The sequence below is a fragment of the Hippoglossus stenolepis genome, chromosome 24, assembly GCF_022539355.2.
Source record: "Hippoglossus stenolepis isolate QCI-W04-F060 chromosome 24, HSTE1.2, whole genome shotgun sequence".
Lineage (NCBI taxonomy): Eukaryota > Metazoa > Chordata > Actinopteri > Pleuronectiformes > Pleuronectidae > Hippoglossus > Hippoglossus stenolepis.
Window position 1 is genome coordinate 3918587 of NC_061506.1, and position 20592 is coordinate 3939178.

At 42.8% G+C, this 20592-nt stretch overlaps 2 protein-coding genes across 3 annotated transcripts in view; both read right to left on the reverse strand.

The window, feature by feature from the left end:
* The window catches only part of mgat5 (alpha-1,6-mannosylglycoprotein 6-beta-N-acetylglucosaminyltransferase), a 70693-nt gene extending 53262 nt beyond the window's left edge, over nt 1–17431 (reverse strand). For both annotated transcript variants that reach the window (XM_035150199.2, XM_035150200.2), the window contains exons 1-2: nt 17284–17431; nt 3814–4298 (exon numbers count right to left, since the gene is read on the reverse strand). In XM_035150199.2, the coding sequence (XP_035006090.1) occupies nt 3814–4054 (241 nt within the window). In that variant the 5' untranslated portion in view covers nt 4055–4298; nt 17284–17431. The remainder of the gene's footprint in view (nt 1–3813; nt 4299–17283) is intronic.
* Nucleotides 17432–18921: 1490 nt separating this feature from the next.
* The window catches only part of clic5a (chloride intracellular channel 5a), a 4030-nt gene continuing 2359 nt past the window's right edge, over nt 18922–20592 (reverse strand). The window contains exons 4-6 of the mRNA XM_035150360.2: nt 20473–20579; nt 20202–20383; nt 18922–20120 (exon numbers count right to left, since the gene is read on the reverse strand). Of these exons, the coding sequence (XP_035006251.1) occupies nt 19956–20120; nt 20202–20383; nt 20473–20579 (454 nt within the window). The 3' untranslated portion in view covers nt 18922–19955. The remainder of the gene's footprint in view (nt 20121–20201; nt 20384–20472; nt 20580–20592) is intronic.

The window sequence follows — 20592 nt, forward strand, 5'->3', positions numbered from 1 at the left end:
AGCATCTGAAAATATGTGGTTTGAATTCCACTCTTTAAAATCTCAATATGTCACTTTTTACTTGTATTTCAGGTGCTTAAATTGACACAAAAACCTGCCCGAGGCTGCAAAAGATCCTTGATGAAATACTGCCTGAACTTTATAGATTCTTCTGATTGATTCCAATCAACCATGATTAATTATTGGAACAAGGAAGCGTGCCTGGAGTCTGGGGAAACTTGCTCGGCTACATCTCCCTCTACGACAAGTCATTGGATTGCAGGCTTCCGGCTTGAGGCTTATTTAAATGTAAAATAGGAGCCGCAGCGTCTTTGCGAGTGACCTTGCTGTTTAATTTGGGTCTTTGCATTTCTGTGGGCATCTTTCTGTGCACGAGCATGTTTCTGCATAGGACACAGCTAATGGCAGAGTGGGCATTTGTCTGACGCAGTAACCTGCAGCAACTACACTGACATTTGGAGAAATGTTAAGTTGTTTCGAGCTGCTGTACCTTCCACAGGCAGCATAACAATTATTATATTTGCAAAACACTATTTCTCTGCAGCCAGGAACTCATCAAACCCACACGTTATCATTTATGCATCGGCTTCTATTGTATGTGTTCAGAGCCGGACTCAGGGACCATCACGCTCGCTTTCCTCAGATGATGATAATTGCAGCTTGTCTATCACATACGAGCGCCACATTTTCCCTCACTGTGATGCATTTGACACGCCAGTTCTCATCACGTCAGAGAGATTGGCACGGGCACCAACAAGGCCTGGCACGGCGCACCAGCCCGATTCGTGTGAAGACAAATGCCAGAGCGTTTGTCTGATTTGGACGATCTGCGCGCGCCGGGAGGAGCTGATATACAGAAATCAGCACAGTGAGACCAGGGGGACGCCAGACGGGAAGCTCTGGGGCAGCGGCCGTGCCAAGCTATCGGAACAAACGGCACTGGGCAAGAAGAGTTGAGTCCAGATTTAACGCTCACCTCGAGGACATGGGCCTGCGTCCACCGAGCGGTATAAAAGATTGTAAACTTATTTGATATCTGTAGTGAAATGCGTTCCTTTCCTTTTCCAGTGTGAAAAGATGATCGTGTCTGTCTCTTTTTTATGGTAGTTTCGGTTTAAACTCTATCTTAAGGGCGATAATGACAACTTTTAGCTTGAGGCCCCACATTAGAAATGCTGCTGAAAATCCCAGGGCTGCTAAAAATACAAGATCATTTGCTTCAACAGACCCAAACGAGTTCAAGGTTTGTTTTTGCCACAAAGTAATTGTTCGATCTGAGGTTCCTCTGATTTTCTTACCCGCTGTGGGTCTGAAAACAAAATGTTCCCTTTTCCAATAATCAAATGTGATGTTTTGAGTCAGAGGCCTTCATTAGCCAGCGCATTTGGAAAGCATCCGTGGTGCTGGGAACAATACTTGTCCTCTTGTACACTGACACTGCTGCTGGGTAACCAGATGAGTAATAGCGCACCTAGGGACACATTTCTGCTTGTCTCAATATTTCTTAACAAGGTGAGGCAGTTGCAAAACAAATCCAGCAGCAGCAAACACCCTTAACTTCGCTTTGCTTTTAAGAATAGTGCCATGGCACGGCATCTTTCATTAAGGCCAAGACGTGACAACACTGGCATTCATCCCTATTGTTTATCGTCCTCTGTAAGGCAGCGATCTCCAAATCCGATCAATGTAATATGACATAGAGGAGACAGAAGAAGTAAGAGCACGCAGTGACCTTCCACTGAGGATAGCGCCAACAATATAAGCTCAGACAACACCCAGTCGTCGCTGCAGGGAGCTGGATTCCCCTGAGTTCTCGGTAAACAGCAGAGAGAACAAGTGCAATACGAGTCCACGCCACCGAAGAAATCCACAAGAGATGCTGAACAAGTTCTGTAACAGGATACAGTGACTTGTCAGGCCCAGCCACGTGGATCAGTTTCAGGATGGGGGGGAAAGGAAAAGGTTGTATCCTCGCTCTTCCTCATGTGACCTCACAGAGAAGGAGGGAGATGGTATGACAGCATCGTTTACAAAAAAAAAAGGGTTCAAGTGGAGGGAAGTTGTCCACGGGCACAGATCCAATAACTCATGGAATCTGCTTAGTTGCTTTCAGACACAAACAAAAGTCCAGATAGTGTCTTGAAATCTTCTGGAGCAGCTGTATGTGAGAGTCTTTCATTGTGTTTTGTTTTCTCTTTCGGAAAGTGCTCTATAAAAAAAGTTAGCAATTGTTATCGTGATTATTATAAGTTTCCTTGTTCCAAAGGTTATAAGTAGTTAAAATAAATTAGGACATTTTGCCCCTGAGTTAAAAAAATACGTCACCTGATGAACCTTTCAAAGAAATTTGATTTTCTAAAAGATGATAAAAGTAATAAGCTCAGGTTTTCAACAAAGTCAAATCCCAAAGCTTTAACTGATGCTTTTAAATCATTTTCAGATGAACCTGTCTTCAACATCCAAGTCGCCTGCTACTCAGACGACATTTCATGCTTTTCAACAGGTTGCAAACATACAGTCCAAACAATAACACAACGCTCCAACTGGGCTTCAAACAGGCTTTCAGCAGATCCAATATTAAATTCACATGCATTAGCGCTTTATGGGTCATTTACGGGCAGCGGAGGAAAACCCTGTTTCCTCCTAAACTCATTACAAATGGCATCAAGGCAAATCATCGGCCGTAGAGTGAACACAGGGAGCGCCGAGGATCTTGCTGCCTCCCCTATCTAATCAAGCCCATGAAATGGATTTTGATGTGATATTGGACTGCGGTCAGCAGACTGTGCCGCAGCTCCAACAGCACGGCGAAAAATCAATCCATCATAAAAACGCAGCAACACAAGCCGGACAGGATGCTGTTCCCTGGAAACTTGGACTGATATTACAGGAAAGTCTACGGACATGGGTTCGGACCATATTTACCCAAATTAATCGCATGATTTACAGAAGGATAACTCGAACGATGCAGATATTTCTTTCCTCGCTTATCCTTTATTAATAATACCAGGCCATATTGAATTACACATGACTAATTCCGTGATTTAATATGCCAGATGTCAAGGTTTGCTTTTCAATAAGCAGCTCAGGTTTTTGAGCTGCTTGACATTTTCCACGCTTGCATAAACCCAAACACACGCAGTTTAATGCTCCTGCAGAGGAACGCCCTGTAAACGTAAACTCTATGCAAATACCGCACTGCTCTCTTCAAGTGCCCCGGCTTCTTTTCTTTCCACATTCTCAGGGAGTTGATTTAATCTCCGGGAGCTTTACTGTATCCTGTTGTTTCTCTGGGTATTAGAGAACAATCAATTCCCATCTCAGGTTTCTAATGAAGCCTCCCATCGAGCCATACGGGTCTATTAATGGCATGAATAACTTATCGAAGGTTCTTCTGGACCTGTGCTATTACATTATTAAGCTCCAATGTCGCTGAATCATTGTTAGATCTCACTGACAGGTTTTTTTCGTGAAAGCGGTAGAACTATTCCATCTAAATTTAAAAAAGGAAGGGAGAGAGCAAAGAGCAGCCCTACATCACCACTCTGCTCTCTGTTCGTGGTCACATGATGATAAATGAAAGTATGGATCATGTAACACCAATTAATACTTTACATTTACTATATTAACAGCAGGCTAAAGCTTAGTTTATGGTTGCTGTTCATGACCTGAAGGCTGAAGAACTGATTCAGGTCAAGCTGGAAAAACCTGTATGAGGATACATAGCGAAAATACGTTCGTACAATCAAGTTAGTCATCGAGCAATTAACTCTAACGTCTGAGTGACTTAGGTTACATGAGCCGGCTACTCACCATAAGCGGTCATGGTACCGACATAGGGCCCGTCCATGACGCTTTGGTTCTCCTCAGCCAGAGCTTTGATGTAGCGCTTGCTGAGGTCCAGGATCTGTTGCCGCAGCACAGCGCTGTTCTCGTGGCTGGCTCGCTGCTGGATGGTGAAGTGCAGCAGCATCATGCCCCAGATGAACCCGAAGCTGACCAGGAAGAAGCCCAGCTTCTGGGACGACAGCTTCCACAGAAAGGGTGTCGCCATGCTGGCTTCACGGGACGGGGGACGGGGGGTTGTGGCGGGGGGTTGATCGGGGCGGGGGAAGGTGCGGGGGTCAGGGGAGGAGAATCACGGGGGCAAACGGGTCATGGTCGTGTCAGTTGGTGTATCCGCGGTAGTTTTTCAGGGATGGGCTGCGGCTGGTGGGCCTCACCAGCATGATTTCTTCCTCTGACCCATCGTCATCGCTCAGGAGGAACACGAGGGACCGAATCTGACCTGTCGCATCCTGCAGAGAGACAGAGAGAGATGGAGGGAAGAGAGATGCGTGGTTAGTTGGTTTGTCTGCTGAACACAGATAAAGAGGGTGTGCCTTCTCCCCACATGCACGTGATTACAAATACAAAATTGACAATCAGAGTGAGTCAGCACCAGCAGCTGCGATTCCGTTGATTTTACCTATATGCACCAATGTTTGATATCTTTTTTCAGCACAACCTTTTTTTGGTTCATGCTGTGATTGATGATCAATCAGCAATTAATTATCTGTAGGTCGACTAATAAAAGAATGACTTCTTAATTCAGTGTTCTTTCCCTATGTGAGATAACTTTGCTGTATAAAAACAAATATTTCTCTGAGGTTAAACTGTGATTCAACAGGATTAACTTCAAAGTGTGAGAATTAACTTCACAGCCAAAGTTCATTTGAATTTTGTTGGCCAACGGGAGGTGTCAGAGAGTGAGTACGGAACGGACCTCACGCATGTTACTTTAAGCAAAGCAGCTGGTTTATTACTGCAGCAGACCACACAGCACAGAGGCACACTGTGTCCCCACTGGAGGTCATTGTGTGCGAGAGATTCGACGGGATGAACGCACAGCGGTGACACCAGTGGACGAGACGGGAGAGGTCGGAGCAAGGCTGGGACAGGCTCAGCATTATTTTGTTCAAATAATGTACATTTTTTACACATGGAAAATAACTTAAAAGCTATTACACAGTGTCACATCCAAATAAAATCTTCTCTTCTAAACTGAGAAATAAGCCCTGTCGGTTCTGGTGCTATAGATTAAGTGTTTCTTGTGACTTTCTTGCTAAAAAACAAGATAATAAAAAATGCTTCTATTCTGGAAGCAGAAGCGACACAGAAACAGCCTTGTCTCACTCAGAATGTGGGACGTCTATGATTGATGCTGCAGTGTGGAATTTATGCAAGAGAGTTTATAGTTCCCTGAGAATATAAACATTTTGAAAGTCGACAATCCATCTTCCGACAAGCAAGAACGCAAATTGAATTTTAAATATGCTCGTTCTGTTCTTTTTTTACCCAACTTTTTTTAACTTTCAGCAGCCCTTCTGCGACGAATGAAGGGTTAAAAATGGGATTGACCTACTGGTTTAAAACTGTGAGGTATCATACCAGATCAATCTTCCTGTCCCTTTGTCGCTGTCCTGTTTGAAACTTGGTGTTAGTTCATTGTACATTTTGGTCTAAAGTGTCATTTGGCTTCTAGAGTTTTCTCCCTTCAGGCTTTATCAGTAATCCCAGTGAGGTGATTGCAACTTAATCTCAAAGTTGCAGTGAAAGTGAAGTAACAGCTATATTCTCTGAATCATATCTGTGGCTTTCAGGTTGCAATCGCAGAGCAGGGACTTTCTGGGCCCACGGGTTTCCTGTGAACAAGAAGCCGTCTGAAGACTCCGATTAAACTGATGTGGTTGGTTGAATGTTGGGGAAACTTCAGTTAGATTTGTGAGGGATAACTTTTGTTTTTTATGCCAATTTTTGTAGTTTTGAATCGCTTAACTGTCTGGTCAGGGGTGGGTGCCTCCCTGTTTGGCTGGTGTCACATGGTCAAGGTTTGGGCCTTGTCACACATTGATTTAAGCATAACCTGACATTGCGTTTTACCTGCTTATAGCCACTATAATCTTCATTGTCTCCCTTTGAGTCCTACCAACAGTACCAGGGTTGCAGACGTGGATAAGCCTGAGGAAGGTGTTTGCATTCTGTCTCTTGCAGTGAGCGTTTAAATGTCACAAAGCCTTAAACCCTTAATCACATCCTGTTACTTACACGTTGTTCTGCTGCTGCACCTCACTGTTTTCCATTGTCTCAACACAATCATTAAAGCTGCTTTAACAACGTGTTGCTTGTAGACGCACACTTGTGGCATCGAATAACACACTCATGTGCCCGTAAATTACCTATGTCAGCCTGCCATGGACTACTTGTAATAGTATCTCTAACTTTTGTGCTGTTGAAAATCAAGACATTGAGGTTTTTGAAAATAAAAACATAGGTTGTTTGTTAGTTCGTGAAAATACGGTGACACACTCGAGCCTCTTTCTTCCGTAAAGCCTGCTTGTTCTCATTGTGAAAAAACTTCTCTGTGTTGTAACAGTAATTAAAGGGATGACTTGGATTATTTGAAGTGTATGTGTATAAAGTCCTTAAACCTTCAGGAGATGGCGGGTTGACACGCCCACAGTTTGGAGAGGCAGCAACAGTGTCGGAAGTAAAGCAATGTATATGCATCAAATAACAAATTTGTCAAAAAACAGTATTTAAGTATCTTAGAACTATATCTACACATATAAGCTTGAAATATTGTATTTTACACTGTCTTGTGAGTTCAGCTTAAAATAATAATTTAATACAACCAAGCCTCCAGAAAAGAAATAATTCATGTGAAGTGATAATTATAAGTAAAGACCACTTATTTAACCTCAAACATATTGACTGCACATAAGAATCTATGTTAATACAACTTAACCTGCCTATGTAAACGCTTCAAGGCAACACATTTCCACATGGATTCCTTGTCAACAAATTTGAGTTAAAAGCGAAATGCTTATTCAACAAATATCACATTTCTAGACATTAGACTCTTCCCCTTTCTCCACAGTGTGGAAATCTTCATAGAGCTGTGAGGGGGAAAAACCCCAGCAGGCTAATTAATGTAGACATTAAACTGTAATACGCTATTTCCATGCTTGCTATCTTTATTGCTGATTGAACACAACCACGCCGGTATCAACACATTTCGCCCAAACCATCAAACCTTTGCACATAATGCAAAACGAGAAAAAGCCCTGCAGCACTTGTGGGGCTGTTAAATACTTCATCAGGTCTTTACTGACCTCAAAGCAATAAATATACACACAACTAAATAATTTCCCCTGGCTTTAGGCATTGAGAAACAAAAAAAGGAAATTTCCAGCATGCAATCAAGCCAGAAGAAAATAGATGTTAGATGTTCTCTCATCTGCATTCTACTGCTGTTGTGGTAAATGAGGCTAAGTGCGGGGAGGGGATGTATTTTTGCAGCCTTGCATTTCAACTGCGGCTTTCTTATGCTCTTTCAAACAGTTTGGGACCAGTTTGCCACCACAACAGATGCAAAAAACTTTGCAATAGACGCAACGAAAAAATCTCTCACCTGTTCACATTTTAATCATCTTTATCCGTCTTTTCCTGAGACTAATATTATTGCGTCTGAAGCAGAGCAGAGGTGGGTTCTATCAGTGCTGAACTGGCAGCAGGAAAATCAGCAGCACCTTCCCCAAGAAACACAAAAGGCAGCAACACAAAGGACTCTTTTCACCTTATATCCATCAGCCTCAGAAATAGGTCAGAGACAGCTGCGAGCAGCTTCCGACAGGGCTGGAATCTCACAGCAGGTTATGACACACCATACCCGTTCATTCATTCAAGACGAAGGCTCGTGCTTGTCCTCTGTGTGGACAGGGATCTTTGTATACATCTCAACAAAGCAGGAAAATATACTAGGTCATCTATTAAGAAGGAAAAATGCAAATCCCCAAATCAACTCTTATTTTATTTGTGTGGAGGAAAAAAAAGATTTTCTGTAGGAAATAGTATCTCTGCACCGCACTGTGAATTCATGAGACAAGCCCTTGGCAGTGGCGCTGTGCAATCTGCAGCGCTGATAACATCGGATGTCTCTCATTGCTTGGGACTCGGTTGGAGGAGGGCAGCAAAAAGGCTGGCAGAGCTCACTGGTTCGGGCGCCGACAAGGATGGGAGGCTCTGGGGCTGTTTATCAGAGGGGAACGCTGCTCAGACTAACCCCGCGGTACATCGACGTAAGAATCGCGAGCCAAAACCTACACGGAACACTGACTCAACCGTTTCTGAAGACACACATTCTCAAATCAGAGCTGCCGCTCTTGTCTGCCCTTATTTATTGTGCCTATCGGTCCTATTTAAGACAGAAACTGATCCCGCAACATCATTCTTTATGTTAAGAAGCTTTCCAATCACGCTATGGTCTATAATCTGCACATATAGAGACAATACACACGCAGCAGCGCATACATCTCCTCTCAGTTACCTCCTGGTTTCTAATTCAGGATCTTAATTTGTCTGGCAGGGAGCCCTCTGGCTCTCGGCAGCAGCGGCCCAGTGAAACTCGGTGTGTTGACAGCCAGCTAAGGTTGCAGAATATATGATCCTTTGCAACTTGAGATGATAACGTAACAACCTGCTGAATGATTTTTTCATTGCTGGAAGAAGTAGCACATAAAAACCCTGCCGGTTCAAGAGGCGGTGGAGACGGAAACAATTGAATCATTCAAGCCTGGGAGAAATTGCTGTCCTCCCAAATCTGCTACAAAGGAGTTCTTCCTGTCGGGGGACAACCGAGCTGAAATTTCAGCTTGAAAACTGCATTCGTCTCTCGGTTTATGGTGTCGAACACTCTGTAGCACCGATAAGCAGAGGCAGACATGAAATGAGGAGGGCCTGCGCCAACTGCCTAACAAGGAAATGAAAATGTTTTTGAAAGATGGGCTTGATAAGTGTGACTGTGCAAAAAAAAAATCAAAGAAGAAAATTATGCTTATTTTCTACGTGATGCATCAATTTCCTTCCTGAAATGACAGATTTGGCTTTAATAAGTTTCCTTCCAGTTTCACAGCTTTCTCATTTCACACCTTGCATTGGTGACCTTCACAGGAGAAAAGCTTTTACCAGGATAGAGAGAGAATTTGAAGCTAAATTAAAAAACTAACAGATCTAAATGAGGTGCAAATGCAAAAACAAAATAACACACGTAAGTCCGGTGCAGCTAATTGCTTTTCTGTAGTCGCACAAGGAAGTCAAATGGACACCATCTGCTTTTAATCAAGGTGTTACAAGAAATGTTAAATACATATGGATCTAGAAGGTCCAGCAGATGGTTGGTCATTTTTTGTCAAGAATGCAGAAAGTCAAAGGAAAAATGTACCAATCAGGGGGAGGAGAGAAATTTCTGAACCTTACAGCACATCGACATCTGCGTTTTCTACGTCTAAGACACCTCTTTTTCATCCTGAGAGATTTGTATTCTTACAGTTTCACGTCCGTCACGTTCTGGAAACGTCATCAACACTCACTAGCTGTGAATTCTCCTGACATTTACCTCACATGGGCTCACTCTGACATTCTCCGGACATTTTACGAGGTGGCTGTCAGTTCTGCAAAATGTTTTTTTTTTTATGTTTTCACAGAAAGCCGCTTTGGAGTTCAGAGCATGTCTGGGAACAGTTTCATAGAAGACAGATACTAGGAACCAAAAACAAAAGATTTAATTTTGTGGCTGAGAATTCCCTGTAAAGTCTATTTCTAATTTCCAAGGACTAAGCATTAACATAACTGAGTGGAGCCTTGTTTCCCCAGTTTCCATCTTTAAAAACACCTTTTCAGATTAACAAATACCTACAGGATTACTCCAGGCAATAGCAATATCCATGTTTGCAATAAATTGCTATCTGTCTTATCTTTCAGCAATCACGGGCCCTTGGTTCAATGTCCCTGCAGATGAAACTGGTTTACGGTAAAGTCGCAGGGATTCCGAGTAAACAATGATATTGCATCCTTGTCAAATTAATCATCTACGGCTTTAATATCTTTTCGGCACAGTCCTAATCACACAGCCTTTGACCTTGTTCTGTCATATGCTGAATTGTTAAGACCAGGCCAGATGGCTGAGCGAGGTAAGGGCTCTGTCCATTTCCTCTGCATCTGTGATTGAAGCTGAAAATATCTCTGTAAGTGTAGTTTAGCGGCAAATTCCATAAAGGTGAAGCTGGACAGGGGAAAGTCTATTTATGCCGACGCGATAGTCAAGGTCTAAAAGAGAAAGCGGTCTACTGAACTAAAATAAAATACGCTGAGAGCTTGTTGTATAACCAAAGAAAGTAGTGAATAGGCTCTAAATGTAGCCTCGCCCATCAATTATGGATCCCCTTTGAAAAAGTATCCACTCTTCTCCTGAATATAGAAATGCTTTCATATAGTTTGAATTCTCAGGTAAGGTGAGAGCTTCCTTTTGGTGGTCGCCAGCAGTCTTTTATTTTTTTTAAAGCTTGTCAAGGATATCATTATATCCGTTGATCAATGAAAATGATTGTAAATACACCCTCTTAGAAATCAGAGAATAAAGATGCCCTCGTGATTCCACAACTTGAATCAGAATCATCATGACTTGAAGTTGTTTTGAGTATCGGAGTGACACTGTGATATTTGTCTGCCTCACCCACGAGTCCATTGCAAACAGGAATACTGTGCATTTTCATATCCTACGAACTAAAGCCTGTTGTGACCTCTGAATGTGCTTGTGAGTTTGAAAAAAACATTTCTGGCATTTGTAAAGTAAACATGAGGAACTGAACATATTTGTTTAGCTAATTAATGTGGGAAAATTTGACTACGGCTATTGAATCTGTGAAGATTCTCAGTCATGCAGTTCAGCGATGGCAATTACTAGTCAACCTGGAAAAACAGGTACTAAGACAAGTTTTCCCCTCTGATATCTCGCTACCTACCACACCCTAACTCCTGTGACCTTAATGATACAAACAGAAGCAGGGTGAGGTATCGACAGCCATTAACACCTTGACTCAGGGGACCCCAACGACCCACCAGTGAGCGAGGAGGTTCGTGTTTAACACAACGGCTCTAAAGACAGGACAAGACAAACAAACACTTATCCTGACTAAATGGCCCCTCAGAGGATGTACTAAAAAGGGAAAAGGCCGTCGACAGGGAAGAGGTTCCTTTCAGTTCCATTCTGTATTTGTGCTGGAATTTAAATTAACAAAAAATCCCTTTTACTGATGCCATGACAAGCTTCCTCTTACCCAGACAATCAGGTTTTCATATTATCTTCAAATACTGTTTCAAAGCCAAATCCAAGAGAGAGAAATACCTCACTGCCAATCAATCCTCTCCCAGAATGTTAAAAGAATGCGGACACATGTGGCCCAGACCACATTCGGCGTTATCCGATCTGAGTGCGTTCACACCTTTGTTTAGTTCTGTCCAGTTGAGATCGCATCAGAAAAACCACATGTTAACACAAGGTGTGTACGGGGGCCTAACTCTGTGCTTGGTTGCCTGTTGCATGGCGAAAGGAGATGTGATCCTGATAACATGGCCCCGCTCCCATGGAGACCGTTGTGACCCTGCATCTTAATGGCCTTCTTCATATAAGCCCCGCCTCTTAATTATTCATTAGGCCCTCCAGAGAAACAAGCCCCGCGGCGGTTTGACCACCTCACCTGTGTGAATCCGGCTTGTAACCAGATATGATCAGCTAACGCCACGGTGTGAGACACACCCCTCCTGCAGACAGGTTTGTCTAATATGTGAAGCACACGGATCGATGTTAATATGCTCTTTGTGGAGCCACTGGCGGCTTAAACAGCTTAAATAGAACCAATTTCACAGTTTAGTCACATAAACGTTCACATATTCACATGGATTTGTGAAGAGAATAACACAAAATAAGGTTTCCTGTAACTTTTATAATCCATTGAAATTTAATAAAAACACCATATGTGATTTACTACTACTGCCAGTGGTGGGGAGGGTAAGCATGCCGGAAAATAAGTCAGCCAGGCTTTAGCCAGGGAATGAGAGTTAAACACTGCTCATTCACTTTGAATAGTGTAACGTCATGCGTGTGAGTCTAGTGTTACACACCCAGACAGGATGTTAAACCCTTGGTGCCATGAACACAATCACACAATCACTTCCAAGGCCCACAAGAAAACGATATAATTTAATCTCTCTTTTTTCTTAACACAGTTTTTTTGTGGGTGAGGATGAGAGGAGACGTTGCAGATTTAAATCTCAAGGTAAACGACAACATTTTTGATTTGACGGGTTGAACGGTCGTGAGCAGTAAATTGGAGTTGCTCTCATTCATGGGCTCTCTCAGCCTCGTTATGTTCCACTTGGGAGCCACTGCTGAGTCACACTTAATACAGGGATTTTAATGCCCATTCATATTTTGATGCTTTGCGGAAATATATAGTTGATACAGGTGCAACCTGGCTTTCCTGTTTTGATATATTATTAATAATTGGGAAACAAATCTTGCAACACCACTGGCTTGTGCTCCAGGCGCCCCATTGTATATCTAATATAATATAATGCATATGGAGCTGCACACATCCATTTATCTGAGTGGTTTCCTATTTACTACCTCTCTGTGTTCCTGAACATACTGTCAACCAAGACGGATGTTTTCATGCAGGGTTTTAATCTCGTAATTACTCAGAGGGAAGTTGTATCAAGTCGTTTTATGCTGCATCCTCTTTTCACTATGACAAATCTGAAATCAGAACATGTGAATCAATGCGTGTGATGAAATCATCTCCTGTTTGTGTGCTAGTGCTCTCACAGGTTTGAGTCTACCTGCATGCCCCTGCCTACGAGGTTGGTAAAATCTTTATGGATGTTTTAGCGGCCCATCAACCCTGCAGGATTTCCCCCATTGCTGCCAATGGAGAAATATATTTGATTCATTACAAAACAGCTGTGGGGCAAATTAGACTATTGTGGGCCGCCACGGTCTGGGTAATTAATGGAAAGCACTGCTCCTTTTTAATTATCCTCCAATCCTTGTTTGTACTGAGTAATTGGAGCCATACCAATGACTAAACTTTGATTTTCTTTTCAAAGAAGCCCCGTGTTAATCCAAAGTACCAAGAAAGCAAAGGACAGGACAGTTTATCTTCTATATCTGACAGGATAAAAAAAAAGGTGTCTTTAAAACTGTACAAAATGGGAAGCTATCATTTCTGGTGGATGCACATGACCGACACTGCAACACTGACTTCACAGGATCTACTCTAACTCTCCCCCATTGTTCTCTCAGTGAGACTTCCTTCTGCCTGTTGCACCAACAAATACAACTCAAGATCTTTGCATTGGATAGAACTTTTGATTAATTTTGTCACATATCCACTTCTATAAAAAAAACACCTTGTACAGTTACTAGTTCAACCTCCCACTGCGTGCCAGACCAGACAGAGAAGCATCTGAACCATGACCAATGAGATGCTGAGGGTGAATGTCACCACTACAAACTTTGTTGTTACAATAACACAAGTTGGTCTCATCACGAAATGCAGAGCAACGCTGAATGAAATGAAAGCACCGAAGCACAGCACAGCATCTAAATCCTCTTCATGCAAAATCAAGCAAAAATATTTTCAGCTACCGCAGCTATTCTACAGATTAAACGCAATTGCGATGTTATGCAATGAGATGCAAACATTCCCCTCCGATATCACCGAGCCTGTGAGAGCTTTCACTGACTACATATAAATCCCCAACCCGCTGCACCGCACGTCGAACTCATAACACTCTCCCTCATATTAGACTAATCCTAATTCTGGTCTTCAACTCTTAATGCAAGTCCAAATCCTCTAAAACCCTTTAAAGGCGTCAGGAGTGGCAAAGTGTCCTCATTCCTTTTTTTTTTATTTTTAAATCTTTGTGACATATAACATAACAACTCCAGCTCCAGCAAGACAAACTCCAGAAAAATGTTCATTATAAGCTCAACGTTTAAACACAGTTGTTGCTGCGACACTGATGGTGATGACTAAGCCCAATTACTGACAGCGACAGTGGTTTACACATGCTGGTATAGCTGACAAGTGTTTCTGTAACCACAGAAATACTTGTCATTCAAGAGTTTCTGCTTCTTGTTGAGAGAAGCAGCTGACAAGGTATCGGTGCTATATTGGTGAACGAACACTTTGAGAATAAGGTCGTAACTGAGAAGGAAGTCATAATATCAAGAGGATTAAGTTGTAATTTAATGAGAAAGAAGTCACAGTATTATGAGAATTCCTTTGCAATTTAATGAGAGCAAAAAGTCCCAACACAATTAATTCTAGTTATCTTCTGATATTCTCCCTCTAAAATTACACGTAGCCGAAATAAAGACTTTATTCTCATGATATTACTGCTTTTTTCTTGTATTATTATGACCTTTAAGTGGCCCTTATACTCTGTCGTAACATACGCTGTATATATGTCTTCTGAAAATCCCTAATCTTCTTCGTATTATTACCATTACTTGGTCCTTTTAAGCATTGGCCCGGATGTGAAAACAGCTCCTCAGGAGGATTCACTGGGCTTTTTGTGACTCGCCCGGCCGATGACCACGTCTCCCTCTGCAGCTCGAATGTACAGCACGGAGAAAATGAGCGCTTTGCAGCTCCGGCGCTCCAAACAGTGGACCGACTGTATGGGGTGAATCATGTGTGCTGCCTGCTGGGAAAGAGGCTCTTCAGTGTGGAGGGGTGGAGTGGAGTTCCTGACTAACGTTCCCCCCTAAAAAACGCTGATTGAACACATCAGTCTGACCTTACGTATACTTTGTACAGACCCTGACAATAAATAACACTAGAAAATAGGTCACTTCTTGGGATCGCGGACATTGGAGATCAGTAACCAGATCGACTACACAACTAAGAAAATGTGTGTGTGTGTGTGTGTGTGTGTGTGTGTGTGTGTGTGTGTGTGTGTGTGTGTGTGTGTGTGTGGGTGTGTGTGTGTGTGTGTTTGTGCTGCGAGAACAGGAGCCCTTTAATCACAGAAAGGCCACGTGTTCCACTTCCCTGCATTGCATCCATCACCGCAGCCCAGTTCTCCTCGACCCCTCCATCCTCAATCCCTCCTTCCTCATCCCTCCAACGCCTCCGCTGGCTCGCCATCCGAGCCCACCAACACAACCCCCCCACCCCCTCCCTCCCTCACACATGCACACACACCCTCCAACGATTTCTTGCTAGTGAAGCATGCCACCGAGGCAAAGCTCCTTTTGCTCAGGATTTATAATCCCAAGGGCTCCGGCAAAAAGGCGACTGAAAGAACTCTTTATAAAGCCAGGGGCAGTCGGCGGCTCACCTCTAGATGGTCACTACACTCAGCATTTGCTCGCAGTTGAGAATCATAAACGGAAAGGAGAGACTTTTTTTTTTTTACTGGGTCACGCTATATAAGATAAGGTTTACTTTAATGTACAAGTGGACACCCGACGAAAACCGTATCACACACGTCTTAACAGACAAAGACGTTTTGACATCTTCCCTGAAGAGAGTGCAAACAATCACATCTGAAGCCGTTATGATCATAACAGAAGATAAATCACATCAGCATGTCTAAACCTGATGAGCCTACTAATGTCACAGAGTGGAAATTACCAAAGAGCTTTTCCAATGAACCAATGATCTCCTGACTCATTTCACATTTTTTTGGTTTAACTCTTCCCGTGCGAATTCTGCAAGCAGAGGTTCGGTTCAGTGCTAAGCCGACTGAGTAGAGCCCATAGTGAGATAACACTATCAAATGTATAACTGTTATTTGTAATGTGGGAGTTATAAACTGGGCTATTAATTGCACTTAGAGATTTGATGGTTCTCTCAGATCACTCGCTGCCACGTTGAAATGAACTTCAGATGCTGTTATGGTTCCTAAATGAGGTTCAGCTCGCGCCGTGTTCAATGATTTCATTACTGGCGTTTGTTTTCCTGACATCTGAGGCCTTTCTGAAAAATGCTTTTCTTCATATTCGCTGCCAGAGCACGGGGGCTGGTGCTATTTTTCTATTACGTCCAGCTGTTGCTGTTCAGAGGGAGATAGCAGAACAAGGTCATCGGCATAAAATGGAGACTTGACCTCTTTATCTAAGGAGGGAGCAGCACACTGAACCAACCAAACATCCACTTAATTTACATGAGATGATGTTGGACCTGACCAACACCTCCTCTCTGGTTTTAAAACGCTTCTAAAGTCAATACAACATGCAGATATTTGACTATTTGTTTTGTTTTGTGAATGTTAACTAAAGGGTGTATATGTGGTCATGGTGCAGAGGGGAAGCGAAACAAGACGGAGTTCATTAAGAAACTCTAATGTTGCTTTATTTAGAATAGTACAGAACAATGTAGGTAATAAGTGTGATCATGATAAAAACGTTTTGCTTTTTTAAATCAAGCTTTTGCTTCTGGTTTAGAAGCTGCCTTGTTTTCTATTTGTTTCAACGGGTGACGGCTGGTGTGGTCAAACAAGTCAGACTGGTGGAACGCACGGTTCTTCCCTTGTGGGTGTGATAGATCCCTGCAGATGATCTCTCCTCACGTATCATCTTTAATTTCGTTGTCACCATCAGATCCTGGAGCACAGTGACCGAGCAGATCATTTTTGACCCCATGTTTCTGTCATACATCTATAATAACCAGGCTTCCACTCAGCTCAGGGCTTCCAGAAGAAGACACTGGTGGCCTGCAGGGGTTTTAAATCAACCCCCACCCCCACAACACGCAGCAAATCACCTCTGGAGGCTGCAACACGTCTCCTCAGGTACAACAAGCCAGTGGCTTGTTTCTCCTCTCTCCCCGGAGGACAGAGCATCTCAGCCCGGGTAGAAGAAGAGGAAGGTCGCCTGTCAGTGACACACGGACGAATGCCGCTGTGATTACCAACCAGCCCCCTTCCCCTCCTCGTGTAGATAGACTTCAACCACATACATTAGCACACGCAGCTAAAAAGGGAAGCTACATCATGTGGAGCTAATGTAAACATGCACCTTGGTGGTGATGCTACATTAGCTCCTAATAGAAGTGTCACTTGTTTTGAGTGCTAGCTAAACCTGCCCGGTGGTAACAATAGGACCCCCTGTTCGCTGCGGCTCTGACCGCCCCCCGGTCCCCCCTCGACCGGCTGGGGGGAGAGAGAGCCCGGCTAGCGTTAGCATGGGACCGGTTCCGTTATTACTCTTTCACAGCCCCTGCATTAGCCGCGTTAGCTTTCCTCCGCGGGCTCCGGGGCTCGCTCCGCCGACAACACACGCACCTACCGCCGCAATGACAAGTCGCCCACTCCCCGAGAAACACACACACAACACGGGGCTGGACCTCCTCCACCTCCTCCACCTCCTCCTGCCGCGGCGGTGTTCCCACTCACCTCGTCTGTAGCGGCGTGTGCCGGCGGCTCTCGGCGAGGCTCCACGGCGGGGACAGGAGTTAGAATCCCGGGGAAGGGGCTGCGGAGACGCGCGGAGCAGACTGCGGAGGAGACGCGGCTCCGTCCTCAGCACGAGCCTCAGTACGCTCTGCCCACCGGAGCTTAGGGACCGTGTGCGTGTTACCGCCCCGCTCGCAGCGCACAACCTCACTCAGTGGCAGGAGGAGGTGATTAGTACTGTTACAGTGCAAGTACTACAAATACTACTCATATTTACTATAGTATTAATACTTTCTTACTGCCGTGCAATGCAGAGAGATACGCTGTTTACTTTTGTTACCCCTCTACGTTTTTACATTCCCTCACTTTATCTTGAATTCAGGTTTTACATTTAAAAACATATGACCAGTTTACAAAAATAATATTAGTTTACTTTGGGTAAAATTCTGCTAATATTGCATTTAATTATCTGTTATGTGATGTCAAACTAAAGCCTATTTATTTAAATTCATATTTTACGTTTTTACCCATCTGCTTTTTTACACTCCCTAACTTTACCTTTAATTAAGCTTTTACATATAAACATGTACTAATGGAACTAAAGTATATGACTTAATAATCTAGTGTAATAGTATAACACGTATTGGAAATAATTTTAGTCACAGAGTACTTATAATTTGTAGTATTATAATTATAATTAGTGTTAAATTAGTAGAAGTAGTAAATTTGTATTTTACATGTTCACCCCACTGCATTTTTACATTTGATAACATTTCATATCAAATGAATGTAGAGAAGACTTCAAACAAACCATGTCAACTATAATAAATTATGCCACAACTTACAACAATTCAATTCATGCTTTCTAGTTTATATTTAATTTATTTTTGCTGCTCAATCTTTGCAGATCACGTTAATTATTTATTTACCTGAATCTCGCTTGAATATTTGATTACAGAGCCTATAGAACATCACATATAGAAAAGAAAAGACTCCATGCTCCTGTTATTACACAGCAATAAAACCTTTGTGTTTACTGCCATCTGCTGACTGTCAGACGCTACAGCATGCACTTAGTAAAGGGCCTCCTTATATCTTTATGTACATTAATGGAAATTATAAAAAGACAAGTACTACCCAATATTTCAATGACATGATTTTTTTTGTCTTATATAGTGCATGTTGGACGTATATTTCCCAGGATGCTAATCTGGAAATAGGACTTTAAGTTCAAATACTGATATTTATACCACGTATGATAATTAAATGCAATAAACTGTCTTCTCATCCATCACAGGAAATAGGCATGAGGGAGGAAAAGAGGATGAGGAGGAGTTCAGGCCCTTGCATCTGAGATTTCTCCTTATTTATTTCTGCTTTCTGAAGGACTGTGATCTCTCATTTTGTTGTGTGAGCAGGACACATGCATATATATATACATTTAGATTCAGTAAGAATGTTTCCACGAACTTATTCGCTGATATTTCTTCTCGAGGAACATTTGCACTGAGCAAACACAACAACAACAGCTCGATGTGCTTGGAGAGCTGCTGTCGATATCCATCCCTTTGTATGGGCACGCACATAAATCATAAATCGACCAGACGAGTTTGGAGTGAAAAACAACAACTCTGCTGCTCAGTCTCTGAGAAAATAGATTTATTATTCCAACAAGTGACATATACACAGTGGGGTTTGCGGTTCTAATCATCAGAAGGAATATAATGATCTCTAATAATCATTTACAGACATATTTATTATCATCACACAGATTCAGAAAGCAGACGACATCAGTGATTCCCATTTATCTTATATTCAAATATATATAATTTACTGTACAGACATAAAGAGCTGAAGGCAGAGGAGACGCCCACTGAGGCACTTGTCATTCAAATTACATTCACTTAAATCAGTTTGTACTAAAATAACACGTCAACACAACAAGTGGGGTGAACTTTTCTTTTTCATCAGAGGCTCGTTTATCAGATTGAATTTGACATTTTAATCCGAAAGTAAATTGAAAATATATTCAAATGGGCTGTTGAAGGTAAAATTGAAAGTAAAAGGGATGACGTAGTTAAAGGAGATGAGTCATTTACTCATGAAGACAGAGACATGTCCAAAGTCCACGAAGCTGACACCACACCAATAAAAGACAAATGACTTTGGCTGGAAATCATTCTTAAAAGTATTCGTTCGTTTTACCAGTTAAAGCAGATGAAAAAATGTGCAATTTAATGTCAGATATTAAGAAAAGCAAGGCGGCGACACATCGCTTTGGCTGGAAACAGAAAAATAACACAGGGAAAATGATCAAACCCTGTTTTTATTCATCCTGCGTAATTAGCAGATTAACTGTAACCAGACATAGGTCGTTCTAAAGTGACTGAAAATTACTGCAATCACTGGTCGGATGAAGTGCTTGTTCCAAAATTACATATTTTACCTCAACAAATATAAATTAACACCATTTCTGAGCAGTTTAATCACAACAATCTATTATTATCAGGCCTCCTCCATCAAGCAGTTACAGAGGCATTAGACCGTTGGACTGACTCCCACCACTTTAAGCTTATTTCAGCATCAGCGTTAAAAAAATTACACATCCTGTTCATCGCAAGTAGGATTTTAGTTTGAGAAAAAGTAAAGTAGTGAGTGTGACCGCGACGCGTTCACTTCCCCAGCCTCTTGGCCACGTCCTTGTAGGCGAGCTCGATTTCCACATCAGCAGCGCACGTGTTGGTGAACTCATCTCGGCTGTAGGCGTTGCCGAGGTAACGCCACACCCCTCTGAAATCTGACGGGATGTCGTAGTTCCGGTACTTCTTCGCAACCACCTGCGATAAAAAGAAAATACCGTTCAGTTAACACATTCACTATTGAGTTCAGAGAAACGCAACCAATCAGACGCTGGTTACCTTGACGACATGGAGCTTGGGCAAAAGGTTGCAGTCCGCCAGCGTCAGCTCCTCCCCGTCCAGGTATTTGCGAGTGGATTCCCCTTTGCCGCTGCGGCGTCCTGTCTCATCCTCATCAGGAAGTGGACTCAGCAGATACTCGTCCAGCTTCGCCAGGACCTTGTCCAGACTCTTCTCTAAGTCTGAGGCAGACAGAAACACGTGTCCAGGTCAAAGGTCATTAAAGCCCGTAAACCAGTGCTTTTGATTGGATTGTGTATAGCAGTCTTACCCCTGTGCTTATCCGGCCTGGTGTTTTTCACATAAGCGGAGAACCTGGAGAACACGTCGCTTCCTGCCATGTTGGACTCGCGGTTCTTTGCTGCGAGTTTGGGATACCTAAGAAAAAAGG